This window comes from Acipenser ruthenus, chromosome 37 (assembly GCF_902713425.1).
Source record: "Acipenser ruthenus chromosome 37, fAciRut3.2 maternal haplotype, whole genome shotgun sequence".
NCBI classification, from domain to species: Eukaryota; Metazoa; Chordata; class Actinopteri; order Acipenseriformes; family Acipenseridae; genus Acipenser; species Acipenser ruthenus.
In genome coordinates this window covers 5,169,740-5,184,845 of record NC_081225.1, presented here as the reverse complement: position 1 = coordinate 5,184,845, position 15,106 = coordinate 5,169,740, and the positions used below count along the sequence as shown (strand labels likewise).

General features: G+C 39.5%; 1 protein-coding gene across 1 annotated transcript; it reads left to right on the top strand.

Moving 5' to 3' along the window:
• Window positions 1-1,116: 1,116 nt before the first annotated feature.
• Window positions 1,117-14,433, top strand: LOC117966137 (hexokinase-4-like). The gene is made up of 10 exons (XM_059008639.1): window positions 1,117-1,280; window positions 1,845-2,007; window positions 2,490-2,644; window positions 3,090-3,209; window positions 4,186-4,281; window positions 4,512-4,611; window positions 8,741-8,924; window positions 10,773-10,928; window positions 11,370-11,603; window positions 11,894-14,433. The coding sequence occupies exons 1-10, from the start codon at window positions 1,233-1,235 to the stop codon at window positions 12,036-12,038; spliced, it is 1,401 nt and encodes a 466-aa protein (XP_058864622.1). The 5' UTR covers window positions 1,117-1,232; the 3' UTR covers window positions 12,039-14,433.
• Window positions 14,434-15,106: the final 673 nt, after the last annotated feature.

Below are 15,106 nucleotides of genomic sequence, written 5' to 3'. Positions count from 1 at the left end.
TGGATTATGCATCAATCTTTTCATACTGGTATTCACAATTCAGTTACTGTGGTGCAATATTTCACTGCAAATAAGACTACCGTTTACTACTAATACTGTACTTGTATTATGCATGTAGTGTATGGAAAAGGGTGAATGATTTATACATTTTAGATGGTTTTAAATGGGTCTACCTTTGATTTTAGTCTCTAAACACATATATAAAAAGAGTAGTCTGTGGCTAGATATAGCGAAAGTTCATTGTAAACAACATTGATGAATAAATTAAGCTTAAGTAATCACACGGACAAACTTCAACGAAACACTCACTGATGCGCATATCTCAAAGTAGTGCAAAATTCAGCAAGGGGCAAAATTCGGCACGGCACCCCCAGACTCACAGCCAAAAGATTGGTTTTGCTCCAGGAGTTTCAGTCAAAATGATCATTGGCCACTTTCACCTATGTTAATAGCATGTGCTATATAAATGGGACAGTTTATTCAAGTGTTGGAGTGGTAACTACATTTTAAAGTTCTGTTATTATTATTACTATTAATTTCTTAGAAGACGCCCTTATCTAGGGCGACTTACAATTGTTACAAGATATCACGTTATTTTTACATACAATTACATTATTTTTTTACACATTATTTTTACATACAATTCCCCATTTATACAGTTGGGTTTTTACTGGAGCAATCTAGGTAAAGTACCTTGCTCAAGGGTACAGCAGCAGTGTCACCCACCAGGGATTGAACCCACAGAGTCCAGAGCCCTAACCACTACTCCACACTGCTGCCCAATAAGTTCACTAAGGGACTAGTTAAAATAAATATTTACAGTGCTTTATTAAAATACAGTTTGTATACACACTTTTATTTGCAGATGTTATGAGCTGTTGAGGTCATGGTTTTGTACTGTGTGTTTTACTTTTAATAGTAACTACTGTTTGACTTCTAGAAAGAAATTGCAAAATTAGATCATTTCCAAGGCTAAATGTCTACGGTTATTCTCTTTACCGGCCGGTCATCCCGTTTAGTTACACAACAGATCTGGCCTTGAATTGCACATTATCTTGGATCATGTGTGTGACATTGACCTTGCCTCCCTGACAAGTATAAATACAGACCCCTGAGCTACTGTACTCTGTGAAGAGCAGAGGCACGCACGTAGACAGAGTCAAACAGGCAGAAGGAAGGTACCTCCAGTCTCTGTTCTAGTTTGCCTGAATTCGTCTCTACTAAATACAAGGATGCATCTTTTAAGCAAAGGCAGTTCTGTTCTCGAACATATCCTTAAGGTAAGGAAGATTTGTACTGTATACAATTAAATATGCAAATATGTGTGTGTGTGTGTGTGTGTGTATATATATATACAGACACACACATATATATACATTTAAATGAAAACAATAATATAAGTATAAACTGGGATAAGATTATACTGTGAGCTGGTCAGTCGACTGATAAATGTAGTGCTTTTGAAAATTCCAGGTGAAGGAACTGTTTAATCCATGTGCAGAGTGACTAATGCTTGTGTCAAATCCCTTTATTTTTGTGTTCAAATCAAATGAGTTATCAGTTCACAGATGGATTTCTTAGAGCTTCTAACAGAAGTGGGGAATCACCCTGGATTGCATCTCCTTGGTTATCCTGGGATTAAATAATCATTTAATCCAGGTAATCCCTGGTGCTGTAAAATAATCAAATACATGTCAAATCACCCCACTTAGCTATAGTTTAGTTTTAGAGAGGAATTGCCAGGCATTGCAAGATCCACTCAAGTTGAGAAGCAAATGGCGTGTGTAATCAATCAGCCAGATCAATGCTGTTATTTACATGTCAGCTCCTTTCCACACACCCAGGTGGATCAAATTTTATCAGAGTTCCGACTGACAAAGGAGGAGCTGAAGGAAGTGATGCGAAGGATGCAGCAGGAAATGGAGCGCGGCCTGCGTCTGGAGACTCATGACCAGGCTAGCATCAAGATGTTACCCACCTACGTGCGCTCCACCCCTGAAGGCTCCGGTATGCATGTGTGTGTGTGTGTGTGTGGTAATGAACCATCTTGAGCAACGCACAAGAAGCATCTGTATGTTGTTTTGGACTCTCAGTTGCCGCAGAGACCTCAATAACTTTGCAAAATACACATTGTTAATGTATGGAGTCCATTCTCACAATAATGTTTTAAATATTAGTAAATGGTAGTAGTAAAATATTAGTAAATGGTAGTAATTTTGTATTGATTAAGAAACGGAGAACACAATCAGATATAAAACTGGTGAGAAATTAATATCATGTAAAGAATTTATTTTAATTCCTAAACATAATAATATTTTTGCAGTTATTGCTAGCAACTTTTTAATGAAGGAAACTTGCTGCTGTGTTTGATCGCCGTTATTTATTTTGTTATATAAACAATTTCTAACACAGTTAAATTTAGAAGCTCTTGATATGATAAAAAGACAAAATGCTTCTGTTACACTTTTGTGTCTGGTTCTCAATCTCAGAAGTTGGTGATTTCTTGTCCCTGGACCTGGGTGGGACGAACCTCCGAGTAATGCTGGTGAAGGTGGGAGAGGACCAGGAGCGAGGCTGGAAAGTGGAGACCAAACACCACGTGTACTCCATCCCTGAGGATGCCATGACCGGCACTGCTAAAATGGTAGCGTTAAGAGTTATTACAAAACCTTTGAAACAATAGGGATCAAAGCACCTCTAGTTTGAGAGACATACTAAAAAAACGATTGCGTTTCAGTAGATACAGTATTGGGTATCATATACAGTATACCAATTGCCTTGGATCAGCTGTTCAGTCCATGCAACTATTATCGTGGTAACATTATTGCCATGAAATATTTGACAATTCTTGCTCATTAGTAAAATGCTTATAATACATAATCTAATAAAGCTTCTAAGTAATTAATACATACACAAGATTGTTGTTTAAATTACATTTTGCTGGGGAGTGTCAGTGGAGTTATAAGGTTTGTAATCCTATCAATGTGACTTGCTGGAGATAAGGTTTGGAACTTGTTGGGTAATATTAAAGATCCCATAAAATAGTTTCCATCTTAAATACTGATAGCAATTTACCTTTTCCCTCCCAGCTTTTCGATTACATTGCTGAGTGCATCTCTGACTTCTTGGACAAACATAACATGAAGCACAAGAAACTGCCCCTGGGGTTCACCTTCTCCTTCCCTGTGCGTCACGAGGACATTGACAAGGTAACCGAGCCCTGGATTGTGCTGGAGTTCGGGATCAACCCTGCAGGGAGCAGTCAGCATAGCTTTAAAGAAGACAACATACTGACCCTATAAACCTACAATAAATATCATCATTTCTTTAGAAAGAATGTACACCCGATTATTAAATGACTGGCTCATTAAACAACCCTCTATATAAAATGTTAAGGTCTTAGAATTTTAATGAACAGTCTATGATAATATGAGCTACACCCAGAGATGAGCAGTATCAAAAATAATTGAAATATGTATTCTCATAACATTCGTATTTTTGTAATTTGCAATTCAAATGCTAATGTAAGTATTTTGTATTTTATATCAAAAGTACACATGCCTGAGTATTTTGTAATACATTGTTTTACATTGCTGCTATGCAGAGCTAAGCTCATTGCAGGATATCAGATGCAAACAACCTTTTCACTGCAAGAATGCAACAACATTGAGTTTTGTACACAATGTTTTGTATGTGAAAATATGTACTTTTAAGTAGACTATTATCAGATTGCAAGCAATATTCAGTGACACAGCAGTGGAAATCCAATGCATATGTTGACATACCAATGATATTACAATGGTAGGAACCAACACAAATGTACTGTTATGGTAACTGGACCACCATGCATTATTTATTCCAAATCCATTGTGTTGCTGGCAATAAAGGTTCTGTTTTGGTTTCTTCATGGTAATAAACTGTATTATATTGGCACCCCACATGTTTTTCTTTATTGGTGCTTCCAATTTGAAACTTTGAGGGCTGCCATTCATTGGAACTAATTTCATGTGATCTCTAGTTTAAATGTCTGGCAGTGGTACAATGTACAGTTATACTACAGTTTGTTACCCTATTTGTCCTACATCGCTACAATAGAATGAATGTGTGTCACAATAACCTGCTTTTCAACAATACGACACTCAATACAATACTTTGTTTATTTCCCACCTGTTTTTCTAACTTCAGGGTATCCTGTTGAACTGGACAAAGGGGTTCAAAGCTTCAGGAGCAGAGGGAAACAACGTGGTGGGGCTGCTGAGGGACGCGATCAAAAGGAGAGGGGTGAGTCTCTCTGTCTGACTGACTGCCTGGCACAAAGAGTTAATCTATGCCCTTTTATAAGAGAATACAAATCAGTCCGTTTTGTGAAGGCACGTCCCTTGTGGTTAGATTGGACTGTAGTTCCATCACGTTTGGATCATTCAATCTAGGTACTTTCACGTTAATGTTTAAGTTGTGGATTTTGGGGTTTTCTTCAGCAAATGACAATAACAGCTCTTGTTGTTACCCAGGATTTTGAAATGGATGTGGTAGCCATGGTGAATGACACAGTGGCCACGATGATCTCCTGTTACTATGAAGATCGCACTTGTGAAGTTGGGATGATAGTAGGTAAGGTTGCAAGTGGACGAGATTTGATATAGTACAGCATAAGTAAGCTTTGTGAATGTTTGTACTAGAATTCACACAAACTATGGCACTGGCTTCAAATCCCTTGCAGGGGTCTATTCAATTGTAAAACAGTGGCAGATCTACAATACTAACACTGTTGGTAAAATATAAAATTAAAGGTGTTGGTTTTGTCAAAGTCACCTTGTGCAAATGTACAATGGCAGAATTTGACCTGCCGCCATGTATTATACCCATATGTAATCAGAAGGGTCTGTGTAGGAGGCTCTGAGTCTATGATAAAAGTCTGGAGTAAGCTTGAACATTCAAGGCAGTTATAAGAACATAAGAACATAAGAAAGTTTACAAACGAGAGGAGGCCATTCAGCCCATCTTGCTCGTTTGGTTGTTAGTAGCTTATTGATCCCAGAATCTCATCAAGCAGCTTCTTGAAGGATCCCAGGGTGTCAGCTTCAACAACATTACTGGGGAGTTGGTTCCAGACCCTCACAATTCTCTGTGTAAAAAAGTGCCTCCTATTTTCTGTTCTGAATGCCCCTTTATCTAATCTCCATTTATGACCCCTGGTCCTTTTTTCTTTTTTCAAGTCAAAGAAGTCCCCCGGGTTGACATTGTCTATACCTTTTAGGATTTTGAATGTTTGAATCAGATCGCCGCGTAGTCTTCTTTGTTCAAGACTGAATAGATTCAATTCTTTTAGCCTGTCTGCATACGACATGCCTTTTAAACCCGGGATAATTCTGGTTGCTCTTCTTTGCACTCTTTCTAGAGCAGCAATATCCTTTTTGTAACGAGGTGACCAGAACTGAACACAATATTCTAGGTGAGGTCTTACTAATGCATTGTAGAGTTTTAACATTACTTCCCTTGATTTAAATTCAACACTTCTCACAATATATCCAAGCATCTTGTTAGCCTTTTTTATAGCTTCCCCACATTGTCTAGATGAAGACATTTCTGAGTCAACATAAACTCCTAGGTCTTTTTCATAGTTCCCTTCTTCAATTTCAGTATCTCCCATATGATATTTATAATGCACATTTTTATTGCCCGCATGCAATACTTTACACTTTTCTCTATTAAATTTCATTTGCCATGTGTCTGCCCAGTTCTGAATGCTGTCTAGATCATTTTGAATGACCTTTGCTGCTTCAACAGTGTCTGCCACTCCTCCTATTTTTGTGTCGTCTGCAAATTTAACGAGTTTGCTTAATATATCAGAGTCTAAATCATTAATGTAGATTAGGAATAGCAGAGGACCTAATACTGATCCCTGTGGTACACCACTGGTTACCTCACTCCATTTTGAGGTTTCTCCTCTAATCAGTACTTTCTGTTTTCTACCTGTTAACCACTCCCTAATCCATGTGCATGCATTTCCTTGAATCCCTACTGCGTTCAGTTTGAGAATTAATCTTTTATGCGGGACTTTGTCAAAAGCTTTCTGGAAATCTAAATAAACCATGTCGTATGCTTTGCAGTTATCCATTTTCAATGTTGCATCCTCAAAAAAGTCAAGTAGGTTAGTTAGACATGATCTCCCTTTCCTAAAACCATGCTGGCTGTCTCCCAGGATATTGTTACCATATAAGTAATTTTCCATTTTGGATCTTATTATAGTTTCCATAAGTTTACATATAATAGAAGTCAGGCTTATTGGTCTGTAGTTACCTGGTTCGGTTTTGTCTCCCTTTTTGTGGATCGGTATTACATTTGCTATTTTCCAGTCTGTTGGTACAACCCCTGTGTCAAGAGACTGTTGCATGATCTTGGTTAGCGGTTTGTAAATAACTTCTTTCATTTCTTTGAGTACTATTGGGAGGATCTCATCCGGCCCAGGGGATTTGTTTATTTTAAGAGCTCCTAGTCCCTTTAACACTTCTGCCTCTGTTATGCTAAAGTTATTTAAAACTGGATAGGAACAGGTCGACATGTGGGGCATGTTGTCCGTGTCCTCCTTTGTAAAAACCTGTGAAAAGTAATCATTTAATATATTTGCTATTTTTTTTTCTTCATCTATGATTTTGCCATTTGTGTCTCTTAGACATTTAACCTCCTCTTTGAATGTTCTCTTGCTGTTATAATATTATAGTGCTCACCATCACCAGTGTAATAGATCAGTGTGGCAAAGTGGTTAATAGTGTGCAGCTGCAGATGATCAATATCAGACAGACAACGATAATCCAGGTGCAATGGTGTTTAAATTTGTAATCCAATTGCCTGATGGCATAACAAAAGTAAATAATAAACAATGTTAACAGGCAATACAGCGGCGTGTATTGCTCTGTTAAATTCACGATTGGTTCCCAAATAATAAACAGTCCCGTTCTTATTCACAAACACAAACACAAACACAAGTCCACAGTGCGTGCTCTAGTGCTCGTAGTGAATATACAGTCCTTGGTGAAACAAAGTGCAGTGATGTTGATCCGGGTTTAGTGCTGGCCTTTGGTGACAGCTCCAGATCGTGTTAGCCGTCTAAGTAACAACAAACAGTATTTAATAATGACAAAACAAAACAAACACTCATGATTATCACAGCACAGTTCTCCTTTTAGTTACCAGTTTTTAACCATTCACAAAGGAACAGATCACCTCACAACGTCCCCTTTTTATACCGTCAACCAATCTAGTCCACGGTACTCTGTTCCCTTTACTCAGAACACTCACAGGTCAGGAAGGAGATCTAACACCAAAGAATCATTCGATCTCTTTCACAATCAGTGAAAAAAAAAACAAGAAAAAACAAAAAATCTTCAACACAAATAATGCTAACCAAAAGGGGCTAGGGATAAGAGTTGGAGGCCAATGATGTAGAAAGACTCTTTCTCAGTGTGTCACAGCACTGTGGCAAGCTTGTGACGAGTGTGTATGTACTGTAAGTGTGTGTGTGTGTGTAGGGGCTGGGTGCTGATGACCTGGTGCTGTCGCAGCTCGTTACTTCCACTCCACTTCTCTGCCATTGAGCAAACAGCAAATAATAATGGCGAGCAAGCAGCACGAAGTGCGTATTCAGGTTGTGTGGCCAGAGACAGGGTAAACACAGGCAAGCAATAACAGGACTCATTATAGGGAGAGAAAGAGAGAGAGAAACTGTGGTGGGGAGGAGGGAATACTGTCAGAGAACTAGACAGAGAGGAGTGTCCAAATCGGAGATATAACGAGGTGCCTGTCTGGCTGTCATTATGAACTGCTTCTTTAAAAAAAAAAAACTATTAAAAGTGTAAGAAGTGCATGTGTGTCCGTATGTCTGCATGTCACACGTACATTGTACAGTACATACTGTTGGTAGGTCTGGTTGATTTACTTTTTCATGTTACAGTAATAATGCTATATTTGAAGCCGTGGCAACAAAGACTTATAACCGTGGGTCTGTTTATTTTCAACCATTAGGGTCTCTGTAAAGAACTGGTGGGATGTTACATCAGCTTATTATAGGAGATAGTGACGTGAACTGAACTCAACCTTTCGGCTTTACAGAATCTAGCACAGCAGCCTGTTGTGCCATTAGATCCTGTATGCTGACACATCTACAAAACTCAGTCACCTGCTGGAGTGAGTTGATTACAGTGGCCTTGACCGACTGGCTGTGAATAAACAGTGGCAAGCGTTGTTCAAGGTTCTTGAAATCAGTACCTTAATGTAGTCTTTTGTGGAGGGGAATGGCACCTCTACCTCAGTCACAAAGGCAGACCAGCTTTCATGGTTAAACGCTAGCTTTGGGGTCTTCCTAAAGGAGTGCAAACCCAGGTCTAAAATTCATTTTCTTATCTAACCACTTGTGTGGTAGATCACATGGTCTGATTGTAGTTAGACCATTGGAGTACAGGAAGTGATTTTGTACAGGGATGCAGCAGCTACCTTACTCCTAATGTATAGCCTTTGAAACTTCTGCATGTTTGAAATTGAATTATAAAATAGAACTGAAAGATTTTCAACAGAGGAAAGAGGGAAAGGGATAGTATTAATTGTGATAATAAACCTTGGTTTTCCCTCCTTTAAAACTCTGTGTGACACAGCAGTTCTTTTGAAGATGGCCTGACAGTCTCTCTCTCTCTCTCTCTCTCTCTCTCTCTCTCTCTCTCTCTCTCTCTCTCTCTCTCTCTCTCAGGGACGGGCTGCAATGCTTGTTACATGGAGGAGATGCGCACGGTGGAGCTGGTGGAGGGAGAGGACGGACGCATGTGTGTCAACACAGAGTGGGGGGCGTTTGGAGAGAGGGGAGAGCTGGAGGAGTTCAGACTGGAGTATGACCGTATTGTGGACGAGACCTCCACCAACAGTGGACAGCAGCTGTGAGTGACACTCGGATACATCTTGATAACTACTTCTACTGCATGCAGTCTGTACACTATGAACCAGTGGGCACACATTAAGACAGTCCTCATAATCTCAGATTACATTGCTGTGTAGGTTAAAAACTTGGAATAAAACTAACACTTTACCTGAATATACAAAAAACGCAATCCAAGGTCTATAGGAGTCGGAGTCTATGATAAACGTTTGGAAAATCCAAGGCAGTTATCAGGTTCACCATGTAGAGTAAGACAGACTGACAGACATGATCAGTGCATAAGGGTCCACATTCTGAATGTGGCTTCTAGCCAAGTACAGTCATTGCAATACACAGTAAAGCTGGTCATTATTCCTGGTGATCTACTTTTTTATTGTACTGGTTCTCCTATATGCATGTACTTCACACTTTTATATACATCTAGAGAATAATAGCGCATTCAATGACACAGATTTTTGAGAGTCTCACAATTTAGAATCCAGGTCTGTGGTAGGGTAGCGTCACAGCCAACGCTGGTATATATTTTTAACCACCGCGGTTGTAGGCTGAGCCGCTGTTTCACTCTATAAACACGGCTTCATGAAACTCACTTACACACCAACGATAATTATTTATATATTACACAACGCACAATACATCTTCACCAACTATCACATTAAATCTCACCAGTGAGAAATTTAACCCCCTCCCTGCCACCCAATATTCCCCACACCTCTGCACCAGAGGGCAGTGGTTTACATCTAGTGGTGGGGCATGGTTTATCTATGTTGACAAGTGAAAGAGTTTCTTTTTCTCTCTGAGAGCGCTGTGGGTCGGTTGCTAGCCCTCTGCCGGAGTGCGTAAGCAGTAGTTTAATTAAATGTGATGTGAGAAAGTATGCCACCCCCTCCAGGTCACCTGCAGATCACCTGTGGCCGCAAACAGGGCTGAGGGCTGAGTTTCAGAAAACGTTTGTTTTTGTGCAGCCCGCAGTACAATCAGACCCATAAACTGGCCATCAATCTCGTGTCTGGATGGAGGGTAATGTTGTGTAATGGCCCCTCCATTAGCCCTGCATTGCTAATGGTTGTTTACTGTAGACGTAGGCGCTGAGCTGCCACTGCACTGCTCATAGACAGCTGTTAGCTGAGGCTCTCACTGAGGTACAGAGCTGAGACTGCAGGACATGCCCCTCCTGCACAGATCCAGAGTAATATTACTACTCTGACTACTCATAATCCTTAAGTTATATGCTGGAGCACTTCAAAGGTGCCATTTGTGACTCATTTCACTTATTCTCTTAGCCTGATTCGAGTCTGGTCCCAGAAGTGAAGGTACTTGAAACTTGACATGTTTGCAAGCAAGATATTTTCACTAATTCTGTGTTCATTTAATAATCCGTAAAAAAAACATGCTGCAGAATTAGCATTTTTACATATTGGTGATTTTGTAGCATTGCATACTTTTCCACTGCATCATCCAGTTGTAAACTATAGAATTAGTATAAAACCACTTTTGCACAGCAGAAAATACTATTATAAGTCAGTAGTATAAACTATACTCAGAAATGTCTTAGGAGGGTGTATCATGAAAAAAGACATAAATACAAATTTTTAACATACAATTCCTTACTAATAACATACAGTAAATCCGAAATGAAAACCGCGCTTCAGTTTAAAAAGTAGTTCTTGTAGCTGCTTCTGTCAAGGACAGCCGTAAGTAGATGTAACCGGAACGCAAGCCGTACGCAGGTTTATTGGTATTCAACATCACAGGCCTTACCTACAAAGAACAAACACAACAGCAATCTTAAAACTATTTTGCTAATTTAGGTAAAGTACTGAGTGTTGTTCCCTTTCTCTCTGTGCAGCTATGAGAAGATCATCAGTGGGAAGTATATGGGGGAGCTGGTGCGGCTGGTCCTGCTCAAACTGGTGAATGAGAACCTGCTCTTCAACGGAGAGGCCTCTGACATCCTGAAGACCAGGGGCAGCTTCGAGACTAGATTCGTCTCCCAGATTGAAAGGTACATTTCAGCCAGCAGGATGCCAGCGGATTGTAGCTGATTAAGGGACTTGATTAAGGGACAGCGGGAATATCAGAATGGCAGCTATAAAATTATGAGTCTGCCTTTAGTAGAATGCTACCACATTTTTGAAGTACCAACACTCAACTTAGTAATTTGTTTATACTAAATAAAAGAATAAAGGCTGGTTCATACTTCTGTAGATAGTCAGGTGACATGACCAGCTAGAGACGAATTCAACTCTGCCAGTCCCTCCCACTTGGGTTGCCAGATAGTCACGCCACTAGAAATCAGCAAGGGTCGCATGAATTGAGGTATAAACCAGCTTTTAATTTTACATTACCAATTATTAATATGGATTACATAAAACTATTGAAAACTACTTTTAATTTACTTTTGAATGACAGACACTAAAAACGCATTACCTTTTTCTTATAACAGTGATTCTGGGGACCGAAAGCAGATCTACAACATCCTGACATTGCTGGGCCTGCTACCCTCAGAGCTGGACTGTGACATCGTGCGCCTGGCGTGTGAGAGCGTGTCGACACGGGCGGCTCACATGTGTGGCGCGGGGCTGGGAGGCATCATTAACCACATGAGGGAGCAGCGCAGCGAGGAGGTGCTCAAGATCACGGTGGGCGTCGACGGCTCTGTGTACAAGCTACATCCCAAGTAAGATCATGCAACTGTTTAAGCTATGGGAATGGGGTAGGACAAGAAATTAAAATACATACCATCTGTAGCAAGTAAGTTTGTTTCAATTAGCTGTCTGTCTCATGACTCATTAATATGTTATGAAAATGGAACCAGGCATGTGTTCTGTACTGTTTAAAAGCTGACTCAAAGTGCAAGGCTGCAATCTGACATACTTTTTAGTAGAGGGGTGATAGTAGGCTATCAGTTGGCAGGTGCATTAGTATGGTGTTCTTATAATCCTATATACAATCCCTTTCCTCTTGCAGTTTCCAACAGAAGTTCCATGCAGTGGTGAGAGAACTGACGCCTGGCTGCAACATCACCATCATCCAATCGGAAGAGGGGAGTGGCCGGGGGGCAGCCCTGATCTCAGCAGTGGCTTGCAAGATGGCATGCATGCTGAGCCAGTGAGTTCAGTGCAGCCTCTAGCCACTGGGGGCAGCCTCTCTGTACACTGCTGGACCACTTTACAAACATTAACACTGTGCCAAGCAGGGCATCTAATGTAAGGGCTTTTCTTCCAGCCTAGAGCTCTATCCTGGTAGGACAAGCCACCTTGCTCATACCTCTAGAATACCAGACCCACACCAAAGACTTGGATTAGCTCAAGGGGTTCAGATCAGGAAGAAAAAGAGACATTCATAGCAGTAAGCACAGATTTCCACTCCACTGCTTGACAGATCAGCTGGCTTCACATACTGTACCTGGAGTTCCTTCAGACACAGTGTTCTGTGTTCAGATTGCCAGCTTGAACTTTCCAAACAAAGAGTTTGTAAAGAGATATGAAACTGAAATAGAGTGAGTTTTTATGTCTCCCCTATAGGGTAATTCGTTAAGTCCAGCAAATAAAAACAGAAGAGCATAAGACATTCTTGAGAACGAGAAGAGGCCATTCAGTCTAGGCTTGACCCTTACTAGCACAATATTTGCCTAAAAGTAATATCATTGTTCTCTCTGTTCATTGAACTGAGTTTATCTTTTTATTGCAATGATGAATCATTATTACAATCATTGACTTTTGGAATTGTTCAGAAGTAGTTTAACTACATACCTCTGTCTGTGAATCGTCAGTTCTTCTAAACCTTATAATGAAGCAAAGTTTTGTCTAAAGAAAAGCACGGTACCTCGGTGCTTAATTTGTGCCGGGCCGCAGCCACAGGACCTCTGGCAACTCTTACATTATGAAAGTTAAAAATCTCATACTATGTTTTTCTGTCAAATGCTGGCTGTCTGACAATTTAGCATTTTAAGCCAGGCATAATATAATGCACCAACGTTTTCTTAAAATTCTCAACACTGTGTTACCCATTCTGCAAGTTCTTGCGTGAACCAAGGATAGAGACAGTCGGCTGCCAGGGACATTCACGTTAGTTTTTGGTACAAGGCAGCTGAGGCGGAGCGGTTGGCTGTAATAACAGAGAGCAAGCCTGGGCAAAGGTGTCTGTTGCTGTCTGTTTAATTTGATGTGTTGCAGACAGGTAATCACTGTGTATTACATTTCTTGCACGCTGAACTTGAAAATAAAGCTAAAGGAAAGTTTAAATATTTCAGGGCTGGTGGAACTACCCCTGGTATATTGTATATATTTTGTATATAAATGTAATGGTTGTGTACGTTTAGAAATGCAAATCACTGTAAATAGAACATTTCAGAACTTTAGACTGCTGTATTATGCATTGCTGTGCAGTGCAATTGTTGTGTAAGATTGGGCAAAAATATGACTACTATAGTCAAAATTACTCCCCCTTTTAAATTTGCTTTCAAAGCACTGGGTGATTTGTGCCTGTGTATCGACTGCTGATCATAGCTAATATTCTTTAAAGACGTTCAATTAAAAATTAAAGATAGCCAAGTCAACAGTTGTGTGTAATCTTAGATCTCTTTATCAAGCATATTGGGCAGAGCAGGAATAAAGTTGCCTTTTCACCATCAGGATCTGTTCAAACAAAAATACAAACCAAATCACTATTAATATGACATGATTCTAAGGAAACTTGATTGCATTGTATTGAGGTAAAGTGACGCAAGTGCAAGTAGAAAGACTCACAAGCAGCTTTACTCTTGACAGGGAAAACTGAATACAAGTGCAAATGAGACACTTTTATCAACTAGGATCAGTCTAGCTTTTACAGTAGCTCAAACAGAACCGGGGCAAAATGTGTTATACTGAGATCACAAGATAAATGATCTGAGGATATCGATATTTCAAACAAAAAATCCACTTCTATGAAATATACTGTTATTTCCTACAGTTCACACACTTTATTTCAAACACATACAGGTAATCATTTTGAATAGTGTTATCTTATTCATCCATACCTTTGCACACCCAATCCTAAAATAAAATGAAAGAATGTATTTAACATACATATTTAAATGTAGATTTTCAAAATTCATACCAAAAACACACCAATAAAGTAACCAAACCTAAATAAATCTACTTATCATTTAGGGGCATGTATTGTAAATAGTTCCACGTTGTTTAATAGTTTTATAACTGGTGTTCTTTCCATACACTTAGCAATTGCTTTGAGAGTACCTATTTACAGTGACAATAGACTCTATCAGACCTCTCAGGTCTACTGGCATTTCTTTCTTATCACATCAGCTTATTCACTAACCCAAAGGCCCCTGACTTGGTGAGAGGTTTTTCTAGATGATGTTGTGGGCCTGCCCAGCCCCTCAGCATCAGGGAGCTACGTCTTTATAGTCAAGTGGAATTGCTGTTGCTGGATTCAATTCAGTTACCTGTGAAGTATTATTCTGTAAACAATAAATTATACCTTTGAATAAAAAACAAATTTGCTGGGGTAGTCTTTCTTCTTGTTCCTTAAACAGAAACACATTCCTTTTAGGAAAAACAGATAACTTAATACCTGAAATACTGGTGTTTAAGAGGTCAGATGAAACTTTCTTAAAGGTGTTTACTAATTTATTATTATTATTATTATTATTTATTTATTAGCAGACGCCCTTATCCAGGGCAACTTACAATTGTTACAAGATGTCACATTATTTTTACATACAATTACCCATTTGTACAGTTGGGTTTTTACTGGAGCAATCTAGGTAAAGTACCTTGCTCAAGGGTACAGCAGCAGTGTCCCCTACCAGGGATTGAACCCATGACCTTCCGGTCAAGAGTCCAGAGCCCTAACCACTACTCCACACTGCTGCCCCAGATTTAAAGCACAGCACTTCTAAATCGTGTTAACCCTATGTTGCTTTGCACCTTGCATTACAGTAGGTTATCTAGATTACATTTTTGACAAGAAAAAGTTTAAAAGCTTGAATTATTTTCATTTCCATTAACATATTGTCTAGTATTCTGGAAACTCCTGGTATGTTACCAACATAATGTATGTAAACAAGAGACTGAACAGAGGAAATCCTTATATAAATGTACAAGATAAATGTGCACGATAATATTTCTAAGCTTTGAATACATTTTCCAAGCTGAGTAAATGTAGCCTCTTTGT